General features: G+C 42.0%; 2 protein-coding genes across 2 annotated transcripts in view; both read left to right on the top strand.

Annotated features, from left to right (window-relative positions):
• The window catches only part of APOH (apolipoprotein H), a 13,474-nt gene extending 12,465 nt beyond the window's left edge, over positions 1–1,009 (top strand). Inside the window, exon 8 of the mRNA XM_006776669.2 lies at positions 858–1,009. Coding sequence (XP_006776732.2) covers positions 858–913 — 56 coding nt within the window. The 3' untranslated portion in view covers positions 914–1,009. The remainder of the gene's footprint in view (positions 1–857) is intronic.
• Positions 1,010–12,414: 11,405 nt separating this feature from the next.
• CEP112 (centrosomal protein 112kDa) overlaps positions 12,415–12,640 on the top strand; it is a 353,141-nt gene continuing 352,915 nt past the window's right edge. The window contains exon 1 of the mRNA XM_015572412.1: positions 12,415–12,522. The gene's annotated coding sequence lies outside the window, so the exon portion shown is untranslated. The remainder of the gene's footprint in view (positions 12,523–12,640) is intronic.

The following is a 12,640-nucleotide window of genomic DNA, read 5'->3' as shown; positions in this document are numbered from 1 at the left end:
GAAGAGGAGAGAGGTCTGAGAAGTGGCGAGTTCGAGAGACAGAGGGAATGATAACTAGTAGATAATATCCACCTCATAGGTTTGATGATTAGAAACATCATGCATGACATTTAATACAAAGTGCTCAACCAATCACAGTTATTATCCTTACAAAGAGTTAGAAATGCACTGAATAAATGGTTGTGTGTGTGTTTTCTAAAAAACCACTTTTTAAAATTGATTTTAGAGAGAGGAAGGGAGAAAGAAAAACATCGTTTGCTGCCTCCCGCATGCCCCCTACTGGGCATTGAGCCCATAACCTGGGTATGTGGTCTGGCTGGAAATGGTCAGACCTCTTGGTGCTTGTGACAACGCCCAACCAACTGAGCCACACGGGCCAGGGCAAATCATTACTCTTCACAATACAGCAGAGCGCTGGTAAGATGTTAAATACCCAACTGACAAAGCACCACAAGCCTGATACAAATCAATACAAAAGAATAAAGGTTAGAAGAGGAAAATTAACAAACAAACAAACAAACAGGGCTTTGTCCAGATATTCCTTCAGGCCAGTCTCCCTTCCAGTCTTGAGACAGATGCTGCACAGTTAGTGCATTGGAGAATAAATAAAGGGGTAATTCTTTCCCAAATCTTAATCTTGACTCTCAGAGCGAAAGAACCTTTTATTTTCTCTCCTGGAAATGACCACCTTATCATTTCCCTGATGCTTTTTCATGTCACAGAAACCTCACGCTCAATGGTTTTGTTCATTTAATTCAATTTATTCTGCACGTTTATAAAATGTACTTGATTTGTCTTAGCCACTTAACACATTTAAGAAATGGTTGTTTCTCACAGAATGTTCTCCCCCCAAACAGAACACAGTTCCCTGGCCTTCTGGAAAACGGACGCCTGGGATGTCAAGCCATGCTAAACTGGCCTTCGGATTCAAACTTCAGCGTCATATCTGTGTTTGTCCAGGAAACCTAACGGAGGTGGAAAAAATAAAGTGACTGAATGTATGGCCTTAGCCATTGCATCATTACTCCTAAGGGGCTTAGTTTTGGTTTTATTATCTGCTTCAGAACCCCAATATTTGGAATATCATTATTTCGTGGCTGTGAAATGCACAGTGTAAGCAATTATGTGGGTAACCCAGTCCCTTTCCCCTAAATCTACCCTCAAATGCTTTTACCTAAAACAACTACAATTCAGTATTTTTCATAGAATGGTCCACAGACCCCCCACATCGGTATCACCTGGTACTTATTACAAAGAAAAATGCTGTACCCCAGAATTTGTGAGGATGGTCCAAAAATCTACACTGATGACATAGTCCCCATATGATTCTTTTGAGAAACATGGCCATGAAGGAATCAGCATGGGCTACCAGTTTAGAAGAACTGGATTTGAACCGTGGAGTCTGCTTTACAAAATCGCTAGAAAAATCTCTCCTCAGCCACTAAAATTCCGTGATCCAGCACGACGTTGCTCCTTAGTTTGTATTCAATTCCCCTGCCCTTTTCTCCTTCGGTAGTACACGGGTGGCAACACCTGCCCCTGGCTCTCACTGCCTTCCCTCTGCCTGAGCCAGAGCATCTGAATGTTGCTGGAAAAGAGAAAAGAAAACCTCCTAACCGGCTAATAGGCCCCACTTTCAATTCACCAACACACACGTTACATAAGCCCTCGGCTCTGCCCAGAAATCCTACCGTGTTTCTTTAGACTGTTCACTCCTCTCCACCCCAAGGTGGCTGTTTCTCTTCTCAATGCCCCTCAAGCCACCTTCTCTCTCCTCGCTCTCAACCAATGGCCTTGCTTCTCATTTCACTGAGAAAATAGAAAAGACTCTTTAAAAAAAACATCTTGACCCTACCCAATCCATCATCTTATCAGTAGCTGTACCAGGCACTCTGCTCTCCATATCGTTAGGATGGATGGACCCTGAGACCCCATATCTCTGCCCCCAACCCTCTTTTCTGGATTTCCTCCCTTAGCACAAAGTTTTCCTTTCTGTTTTTTTGTTAATCTTCACCCAAGGATTTTTTTCCCATTAATTTTTAGAGAGACTGAAAGGGAGTGAGGAGAGAAGAGAGAGAAAGAGAGAGAGAGAGAGAGAGATCCATGTGACGGGGACACATTGACTGGTTGCTTCCCACATGCACCCCAAAAGGGAATGGGGAGTGAACCTTCAACCCAGGTACGTGCCCTTGACCGGGAATTGAACCCAGGACCGTTTGGTGCGCAGGCCGACACTCTAACCACTGGGAAACACCAGCCAGGAAACAGTTTTCTTTAATTTGTCACATAGTAATTAAAGAACCTCTGTTTTCTTTAACTTGTCACATATTAATTTTAAAGGACCTCTTCCTCATCCCCCCAACATCTCTAGGAATGCAAGGGCAGCAGTAAAGACTTAAAGCATCTTCCCGCCCCCCCCCCACCCGCCCCCAACCAGGTCCCTGGGAGGGAACAGAGGAGGCTGGTCACAGGGAGACCAGTGAAGGTAAGTAATGAAGATTTCTTTTCGGCATCTGGTGGGTGGTAACTGGGAGCCTCCCTAATACAGCCTGAGCTCCAGGCCTTTTGCTCTGTCTCTGTGGGCTCTTCTGTAAAAGTCCACACTGGGCTTCCCTCTTCTTTCACAATTGCCATTACCTGCTCGGATCCACGGAGACATGTGAATACAGAATGTTTGAGGCCCTGTAGCCCAGCTCACACCCAATGAATGAACAGGCTCAATGGGGATTTTTAAACTTAAGTGTTTATTACCTATGACCTGTATTAGGGGTATAACCACCAGGGCATGGGATGAGTCAGGATGGATTGTGACCATGGACTGGAGGGTTGAGGGTCGAGGGGTCAGGCTGGAGGCCCTCGATGTACCAGGCATTACCCTTGAGTTGTTAGATGTGGGAAAACGGGGGAGGGGGGCCTTCTGGGAAGAGCTGGTAGCCTTGTGGTTGGCACTCAGAGTGCCTGGGCAACGGCTATCTACCAACTGGTGCAGAAGCTTTTCAATATTTTAACTCACGGAATGCCTTGCCACACCTGCTTTCAAGAAGGATCGGGGGAAAAACAAAAAACAAAACGAGGGATTGGGGACAACATTGTTGGAAGAATATAAACATCATAAAAATAACCACACACACCAAAACCAAAATAAAACAAGCACACAGATTTTGTCATTTTATTGTTATACCATCTTTTTACGACTTAATTTTTTAAAGCAATTTTAGGTTTACAACAAAATTGAGAGGGATGGATCAGTTGCCTCCCATACTCACCCTAACTGGGGATCAAACCTGAAACCTTTTTGGAGCATGGCATGATGTTCCAACTGAGCCACCTGGCCAGAGCTAATCAATTCTGTTATTGATGAAGCACGGATCTGATCACATCACAGTTGGCTTTAAACTTTCAATAATTCCCTGTGTGCAACCCATTCCCCGGGAGAACACAGCCTCTGTGATCCACAACCTATTGCTGGTAATTCATAGAAAAGCAAAAAAGCCACTTCAGAACATCCTTTAAAAAGTAAATTCAAAGAATTAAATTCATTGAGAAAAAAAAAATTGAGAGGAAGGAAGATTACTCCCTGCCCAAACACATCCAAAACTCCCTCCCTCCATGATCAACATCACTTTTCAGAGTGATACTTTAAAAAAATTTTTTTTAACCAAAGATGAACCTACACAGACACATCATAATCATCTAAAGTCCATAGTTTACCTTAGGATTCTTTCTTGGTGGTGTACTTCCTATGGATTTGGACAAGTATATGACACATATCCATCATTATAAAGAATTTTCACTGCCCTAAAAACCCTCTGAGATCTGCCTATGATCTGAAACCACTGGTCTTTTTACTGTTTCCGTAGTTTTGCCTTTTCCAGAATCTCATGTCCTTGGATCCAACGGCATGCAGCCTTTTCCGATGGGTTTCTTTCACTTAGGAACATGCATTTAACTTTCCCCCACATCTTTTCACGACTGACAGCTCATTTCTTAGCGCAGAATAATATTTCCATTGTCTGGATGTACCAGTTTGTTTATTACCCATGCACTTGCTGGAGGACATCTTGGTTGCTTCCAAGTTTGGGCAATTATGAATAAAGCTGCTATAAACATCCGCGTGCAGGTTTTTTGTCTGAACATAAGTTTCCAACTGCTTTGGGTAAATCTAAGGAGCATAATTGCGGGTCCCGTGGTAAGAGTAGGCTTGTTTGTTTATTGAGCTACAGTTGACATACAGCATTGTATTAGTTCCAGGTGTACAACATAATGATTTGAGGCGTGCATGCATTGTGAAATGATCACCACAATAAGTCTAGCTAACATCCATAACCTCATATAGTTCCACTTTTTTCCCCCTCATAATGAGAACTTTTAGGATCCACTCTTTTAGCAACTTTTAAATATACAACAGTATTAGCTGTCGTCACCATGCCGATGTTACATCCCCAGGAGTGAGTTATTTTGTAGCTGGAACTTGGTACCTTTTGACCACTTTCACCCAGTGCACCCAGACTATGTTTAGTTTTGTAAGAAACCACCAAGCTGTCTTCCAAAACGGTGGGACCATTTTGCATTCCACCACGCCTGCATCGGCATTCATTTGTTGTCGGCGTTCTGGTTCGGGCCATTCTAACGTGGTTGTCTCTTGTTGCTTTAATTTGCATTTTCCTGATGACCTAAGGACAGAGCATCTTTTCATTGTTTAGTTGACACCTGTATATTTTCTTTGGTGAGGTGTCTGTTGAGACCTTTGGCCCACTTTTAAGGTCAGGTTGCTTATTTCCTTCCTAAGTCTGAGGAGCCCTTCATACATTTTGAAGAACAGTCCTTTATCAGGTATTGTCATTTGCAAGGATTTTCATCCAGCCTGTGGCCTGTCTTCTCATTCTCTTGACGTTGTCGTTTGCAATGCAAAGATGGGCTGACTATATTTATGGGAGTCTTTTTCTGGGTTTCTGTTCTGTTCCATTGGTCTGTCTGTTCTTTTGCCAGGACCGCACCATCTCGATTACTGTAGCATTATGTCTGTTGTTTGGAAATACCAGGTGTTCAGAATGCTAAAAGCTCCCAAGCCCAGCCCTCCTATATTAAACGTACAGCACCCCCCACATCCCCCTCCCTCACACCCCAGCCTATTCCACAAAGAGGCTCCTGGAATATGGCAAGTAGGTTGAAGATGGCTTTTTGTACCGTGTTATTCATTGGAAGGCATCTCAGGCTGCTGGATAGACTTGGATCCCTGAAAAAAAGCAATCAGTGTAGACTTTGGCGCTTAGGCCACAGTACTGATTCCTCTAATGATATTTTCACAGAAAAAAAAAATCTGCTATTTTTGCAATCTGAAGAGGCAATTTGGATTAGAGGAGCCAGCCCGTTAGTAGAAGCTTTCCACTTTCTGCCCCTCTATTTAGTGATTATGTGGCCCATTTAGTCCCATCAGTAAACTCTCTTTCCCAAAATGTTTTTTCTTAAACTTTTAGGTCACCAAGTTGACTTTTATAAAAACTCAGCTATACCCACCCTCCCTAGCCACAGGCTTCAGTGATCTGCCCTGCTGGCTGATAGTCCAGGAAGCACTAACACCCTTCTCCCTCCCCCCAAAAAATGTTCCCCACCCCCAGGCAATCCACTGAAGGCAGAGTGAAACTCTAACCACAGGTTGCTAGGAATCATCCCGTATTTTAGCCTGGCTGAGTTTCCTCTTCCCATCTGGACTGTTACCTACTAGCAGCTGCAGACCAGTGAACCCAGTGAGCTGCATGTGGTCAATGACGCTGCCTCCAAGGCCAATGATCTGCTTCTTCACTTGCCTTTTGGCAGGAGGGGTTCTGAATGCAAAGGGGCCGTGTTTTAACTTGTCTCTTGCACTGCAGCCTAGTTCTGCAAGAAGTTTACAGTACAGAAAATGAATTCTGTCATTTGTAAGACATTGACCAGTCTTTCAATATACAGGGTCTCATTTCTGAGCCCCCGGAACACAACCATAAGTATTCATCAGTGAAATTTCCCACCTAGTAGCCTGAAGATTATTCTTCCTAAATAAAAGACTAAAAAGACAAGAAGAAAGAAAGAAAGAAAGAAAGAAAGAAAGAAAGAAAGAAAGAAAGAAAGAAAGAAAGAAAGAAAGGAAGGAAGGAAGGAAGGAAGGAAGGAAGGAAGGAAGGAAGGAAGGAAGGAAGAAAGAAAGGGAAGGAAACAGCTTGGGATGTGTGCATATGTGTGTGAGTATGTCTCTCTGTGTGAGCGTGTGTGTGGGTGGTGTGCATGCGTGTGAACTTTTGTCCCTCTTGTATGTATGTTGTTTGAGTGTGTGTTGTCTTTGCACATGTGAGAGTATGTGTGCTTGCATGTGTGTGTGAGTGTATGACGGATGAGTGTGTCTCTGTGTGTGTGTGAGAGAGAGAGAGAAAGAGAGAGAGAGAGGCGAGAGAGAGAGAGAGAGAGAGAGAGAGAGAGAAACTAGTTCTTTGTGTGCTCGTGCTGCCTCCTAGTGGCATTTATTACTTTTGAAAGTGCTCTCAAAAATGTTGGGAATGAAAACAAGACAATATTGATTGAAGTTGCCTTGTGTCCATATATCTCACCTTTGTTAATTCTACCTTTCCAATCCTGCTGTAAGGAAGGTAAAGAAACTGAAGCTTAGGGAAATGATGTAACTTGCTTTACCTGGTCACAGAGCTAATCAGTGACAGAACCAGAGGTCCAACCTGAAGGTTGGGCTCTGTCTTTTCTACCATTCTTAGACTGCTAGTTAGGCTATGAATTTTCCCAGTGGCTTCCTGGAATTTTTAGTTTAGGGAGGTGGGCTGAAACAGGTTGGTAGATGTTTTTATAGGTGATGGATGCTATGAAGTTCTGTAGTAGTTGGTTGCCAGTTTGTATGGACACTGGCTGGGGCAATATGCATATTATTGAAGGGAAAGGAGGACAAATAGCCAGCTCATCTCTGTTCATAGCCCTGAGCACGGAGTGCCCAGGAAGGCAGGGGGTAAGGATGGTTTGGTGAATGTGACTTTGTCCTGGCACAGGGAAGTGATCAGAACCTTTGTGCTAAAGGTAGTGGCTCTCTTTTTCCGCAGTGAAGAAAAGAATATATGCCTTGTAATTCCCAGTTTCTACTTTCTTTATACTACAGCTATTTGTGGTATAGGTCATACTTTTATGACCTGTAAATGGGAAGTTCGGAGTCATTTTCTATGCAATTTAAGGGATTTACTGGCTGCAGGATTATTCTGATATTTATCTCTAATGTGTTTATGTAATAATAATCATCATTCTTGATATTTACAAATTGCTTTCCATTTAGATTGCTAAGCATCACTCATGCATTTCATTCCAATGATACAAAGTATCTTAATAATGTAAATGGTGAATCACTGACTGCAATGTGATTCTTTAGAATATCAGCTTATGTATTAGTACTGTGTACAGAACCATTGCTAGCTTTGAAACAATAAATAAAAATGTGGAAGCTACGCATATTGTGTTAAATCCCAGAAAAATAGACAAAGGGCTAATGAGAAACTTTGCAGAAGAATAGAAGGAAAGGACTGACAGAGATATTAACATTTCAATTTTTCTAACAGTGGAAAATGAAAACTAAAGAGATACTTTTTATGTGCATACAACTAGCACAGATTAGAAAAAAATCAGTAATGTGAGACAGCCACTCTCAGGGACTCCTGAGGGAGATTACAAATTTGCAAAAACACTTTCGGAAAGCAATTTGACAGTACTGGTCAAAAGCCTTTTGTTGTTGTTGTTCCCCCCCCCCCCCCCGCCCCCAACACACACACACAGGAATATCTTTTCTGGAAATAGCTGAAACTTCACCCAAGATGTATGTATATATATCCCGGCATTAGATATAAGAGCCAAAAATTGCTAATATCCAATCACAGGAGAATAATTAAGCAAATGATGTTGTATTCTAATGATGGAATAAGTAGACTTTAAAATGATTTATATACTTTTTATTATTTTATATACTATAATTTTAATTATATATAAATATATGTGATTTGAGAAAAAATATATAATTATTAACAGTCATCTTTTTTAATTATAGGATTACACATCATTTTTATTTTCCTCTTTAAAACTTTTAATTTCCCTGTAATAGAGCTAAAACTTTTACAATCTGAAAAAAAAATGTCATTAAAAAAATCTCAGTCTAGAAAGAAAAATTTCATTTCTCTTTACAGTTAACACTGGATTATTTTTGCTAGTAAGTGGAAATAATTGCCTGAAAATTCACCACAGTGACCCAAAGCCAGTAACATTTGTTCTTATGTCTTTTTTTTTATTTCTTAAAGTATTACAAAGAGTATTACACATGTCTCCTTTTTTCCCCCCTTGACATTCACCCGGCCTCCCCCACCCCCCAGTGTCTTATGTCCATTGGTTATTCTCATATGCATGCATACAAGTCCTTTGGTTGATCTCCTACCCCTTCTTACCCTCCCCAGGGTTCCCACTGTAGTTTGACAGTCTGATCAATGCTGCTCTGCCTCTGTATCCATTTTTGTTCATCAGTTTATAATGGTCTTTATTACCCATAAATGAGTGAGTTCATGTGGTATTTTTCGCAGCTTCTCAGGGGCCATCTCAGTCTCACAGGGGCCGTCTCAGCCTCACCGGGGCCATCTCAGCCTCACCAGGGCCAATTCAACCTCACTGGGGCCATCTTGACCTCACCAGGGCCGTCTCGACCTCACCAGTGCCGTCTCGACCTCACTGGGACTGATTCAACCTCACCGGGGCCGTCCCATCCTCACCGGGGCCGTCTCAGACTCACCAGGGCCATCTCAACCTCACAGGGGCCGTTTCAACCTCACCGGGGCCATTGCAACCTCACACAGCAACTGTGTCAAGCAGCAAGGATGGACCGGCTTCTGGCAATAAAACAGAAAACTCAAACAATAGTGTTTTAACCAAAATGGAGGTAACCTATAGGTTTCTGCTATAGTTAATATAACTTATAGAGCAGGAGTTAAAAATATAGATATCATCAAATTTAATACTTATAACAAAATGCAGGCCTAGTTCATTCTGAATTATCTTTATAATTAGGAAAATGTCATATTTCCCATGTTTTACATAGGGAATAATTGAATTCACATTGTTCAGTATTATTCTAGACTAATACTTAATTTTAAGTTTACCTTTTGAAAATAAGCAGATCCTTTTCTATATGAGAAATATAGCATAATTAATTCCCCACACAGGAAAGAAAAACAATTTATTTTTTAGGGTGATGTTTCCATTATCATCAATTATGTTACCATTTGATTTTTAAAAATGGAAGTAAAATATTATTTGTTTATGAAACAAACCTTTTGCTTTCATTGAAGTCCTTTGTAGCTGATAGTAAATAATGTTCTCAATGGCAATAATGTTTCAATTTTAATACCTTTTTAAAATCAAAGAAAAAATGACATTCAGTATATATTTTCTGTATATATTTTCATAACTGACTTTATAATTAAGTTAGACCTATCAGATTTAGTCTCTTAGAAAGAAATTTGGATTCAGAAAAGTTAGTCTTCCAGGCCTCTTGAATGGAAGCTGTAAACTAGGAAGTGATGAGTGTATTCCACTCCAGGTGCAGAGAAAAGCACAAAAGAGCAATCTGCATTTATTCTTTGATTCAATAAACATTTATGGATTGTCTCTACATGCTGGGTACCCTGCAATGCATTGGGTCTGCAATGGTGAACCCAACGTATGTTGTTCCTGTCCTATGGAATCTAAAAAAGGATGGTTGATATTAATATTTTATTACAAAGTTTGATAAATACAATGAAGAAAAAGAACAGGGGGTTTTGAAAGAGAATAAGGGTGGTCTGAGAATTAGTGAAGGCTTCTCTGAGGATGTGAGAGTTCAAAAAATATATATTGAGCAGACACATTATTATCCTTCTAGACATAGAAGTCATATTAATTGGTTGCTACAGATATCTGGCCATAAAATGTCTATGCAAAACTGTATTTTTTTAGGCCACATATATTGCATCAGTTAAAAAAAGAGTATTTATATGGCTTGAGGTCCCTGAATGGAGTCTGATTCCAGCAATTTCCCCCCAAATACACCTGAAGGTCCACAGAGTGGGTCTCGTGTGTGCTCTTTATTTTACAAAATTATTACATGGTGTGCATCATTAATGTTTCTCCAAGTGTTTGTAGCGGTGAGGGTGTTACTCTTATTCTCATTTCCTGCCTTTGATGCTTGATGAAGTCATTCCAGCTGCTGCTACTTTTTTATTAATGCCTGCCCTGAGGTTGTTGGAGCCCAGTGTTAAGGTCCATGATGACTGTACTGAGTTTGACGTCTTCAGAAATTAGGGATACAAATGCTACTTACGGCTTCTGTTCTCAATGTTTAAATGGATATAAACCCACAGAGGAGGAGTTCTGAACCGAGACTCCAGGGGTGGAATTCAGACCTTTGGGGAATCCTTTGGTTTGGACATACATTTTGGGGTATGTGGGCAGTTGGTGATGGTGGGGTAAGGGAGGTAAGTTATAGCTTTTTATGATTTCAGGGGAAGTTCTTCACCTCAAAGGATGAGGCATCACTTATTACAACAAGTGGAGGAGAGCTGGAAGTCAAACCATGGTCAGCGCTGTGCTTTATGCAGAATTACCCACCTTTCCTTCAATGTTTCTATACTGTCATTGAACCAGATCTGCTTACCATCTCTTAGGATGAGTTATAGGATGGCCCTTGGTTCTCATGTAAGGAGATTCCAAGCAGACACCAACCACTCCTCTAAACATGACATATAGGTTGAATGCAGCTCAGGCTCAAGCTAAATATGTAGGACATAACAATAAAAACCCACCACGCATATCTTAATATTTTTGTTTTGTATATATAAGTACATATGAGTGAAAAAGGGACAATCTGGTAGTTCTTGAAAATGAAAAGGAAGATTTTCTCATCTTTTTACTTTTACCTATTAGAGAAAATATTTTAAGAAATTTACTTTCTTAATATACATTACTTTACTTTTTAACTTTCAGTCATATTTTTTTTTCTGCTGCAATTATTTCCTCTCAGATGAACTTGACTTCGTTGCATTTTCCTCTTGATCCTCTTTTTTTCCAGTTTTCTGCTCATGTTCATTTAGACATCATTTGTCAAATTCATTTCATGTTCTTCCGGCAACGTGGTTACATATTTTAAACCTCTTCACTGAATGGTCAATGTCCCGCAATTGCATGTGTGTGATTCTCAGTACAAATGATCTAGATTACTAATTATTTGTTACCTATAAACATGTTCAACTATGCTTTTAAAAAACTAAACATTCTTAAAAGCATTTCACACCTTTTCTTTCCCTTAGCCTTCATGATTTGTCATTGAAACAATGAAGAACTGTTAGCTTTTACTTGTAGTGGGATGGGTTTGCAAAAGCCCCTTGGAAAGAATATGACTCTTCTTTGGGAGTTTGAAAGTAACTAGGTAAAAATGAACGAAATCTTCTCTTCTCTTTATGGAAAATTGAAAAGATACCTCAAGCTGTGCTCGAGTTTGATTTGGCACCACCCTGAGTGTATTGCATGGACACAAAAGAAAGAATCCCGTTGTGAAATTAGATGAAAAACAGAGGTGAGTGTTTTCACAATTTAAATGTTGTTTCTGCCTGTATATTTAAAAAACATAGTTCAGAGTTTCCCAGCAATGTAACAGAAGACCACAGACCACCACAACATAGCAATGCGGACATGGAGCCCGCCCTGGGGAGGTGGAGACTCTGGGAGCGGCAAAAACACATTTTCCACTAGATCTTGTTATTCTGCACAGAACTGGTAATCAAAAAGCTTTTTTATTTTATTTCAGTATTTTCAGAATTTGGGGTCAGGTTTTTCAGACCTCAGATAGTTCTGAGAGCCCCCCACCCGCCCTCCAAAATAACAACAAAAAAAGAGGTAATGTCCATCTGGGTTGTGAGAAAAACACCAGGCAGTAAGTTCTCACGTTTTTAGACTCATTCAGCGCCTCTCTCTGACCAAACAAAGGCCACACCCTTCAGTGACCGTCCTCCAGTAATCCCATTTTCTTTGCCCTTTGGATGTCCTTCCTCCACAGCCCTCCCAGTGTCCCCAAGCTATTCTTGGTGGTGCTGGGGGACAGCATGGTCCAGGTATAGGTCCCGGGACCTGCCTAGAAGCCACCTCCAGGCAGGAACACGAACTGGAACCTGTGCGCCGGGGACCCGACCGTTGCCATGGCAACGGCGCTGTGCCCCCTTGGCAACGCTGGGGCAGAGGAACGCGAGCGCCGGAAGTCGCTGCCTCCGAACTGCTGGACGGTGGCTGTCATAGGTCCCAGTGTCGCCATGGCAACGGCGCGCCGCCGGCCGCCGGCCGCCGCCGAAAGGGTGGGAAAGGGGGCGGGGAATGCGCGCGCGGAAATCCCCGCCCCCGGCCTGCAGGGCGGCGGAGACGCTGGCGGCCCGCAAGGATTTGAAACCGTTTGGCGGCGGCGACAGCGGCGGCGGCCCATCGGGAAGCTTGCATGTAGGGGCGCCAGGTTCTTGTTTTCCCCATTTTCCCTCCCCAGCCCCTGTCCCCGGGTTCTGGGGTGGAATTTTGCCTGGGGTGGCGGCCGCCCCGCCCGTGCGGGGATGCGGGGGGG

The sequence above is a fragment of the Myotis davidii genome, unplaced genomic scaffold, assembly GCF_000327345.1.
Source record: "Myotis davidii unplaced genomic scaffold, ASM32734v1 scaffold69, whole genome shotgun sequence".
NCBI classification, from domain to species: Eukaryota; Metazoa; Chordata; class Mammalia; order Chiroptera; family Vespertilionidae; genus Myotis; species Myotis davidii.
Note: the sequence above shows the minus strand (reverse complement) of the source record. Positions and strands in the feature narration are given on the sequence as shown.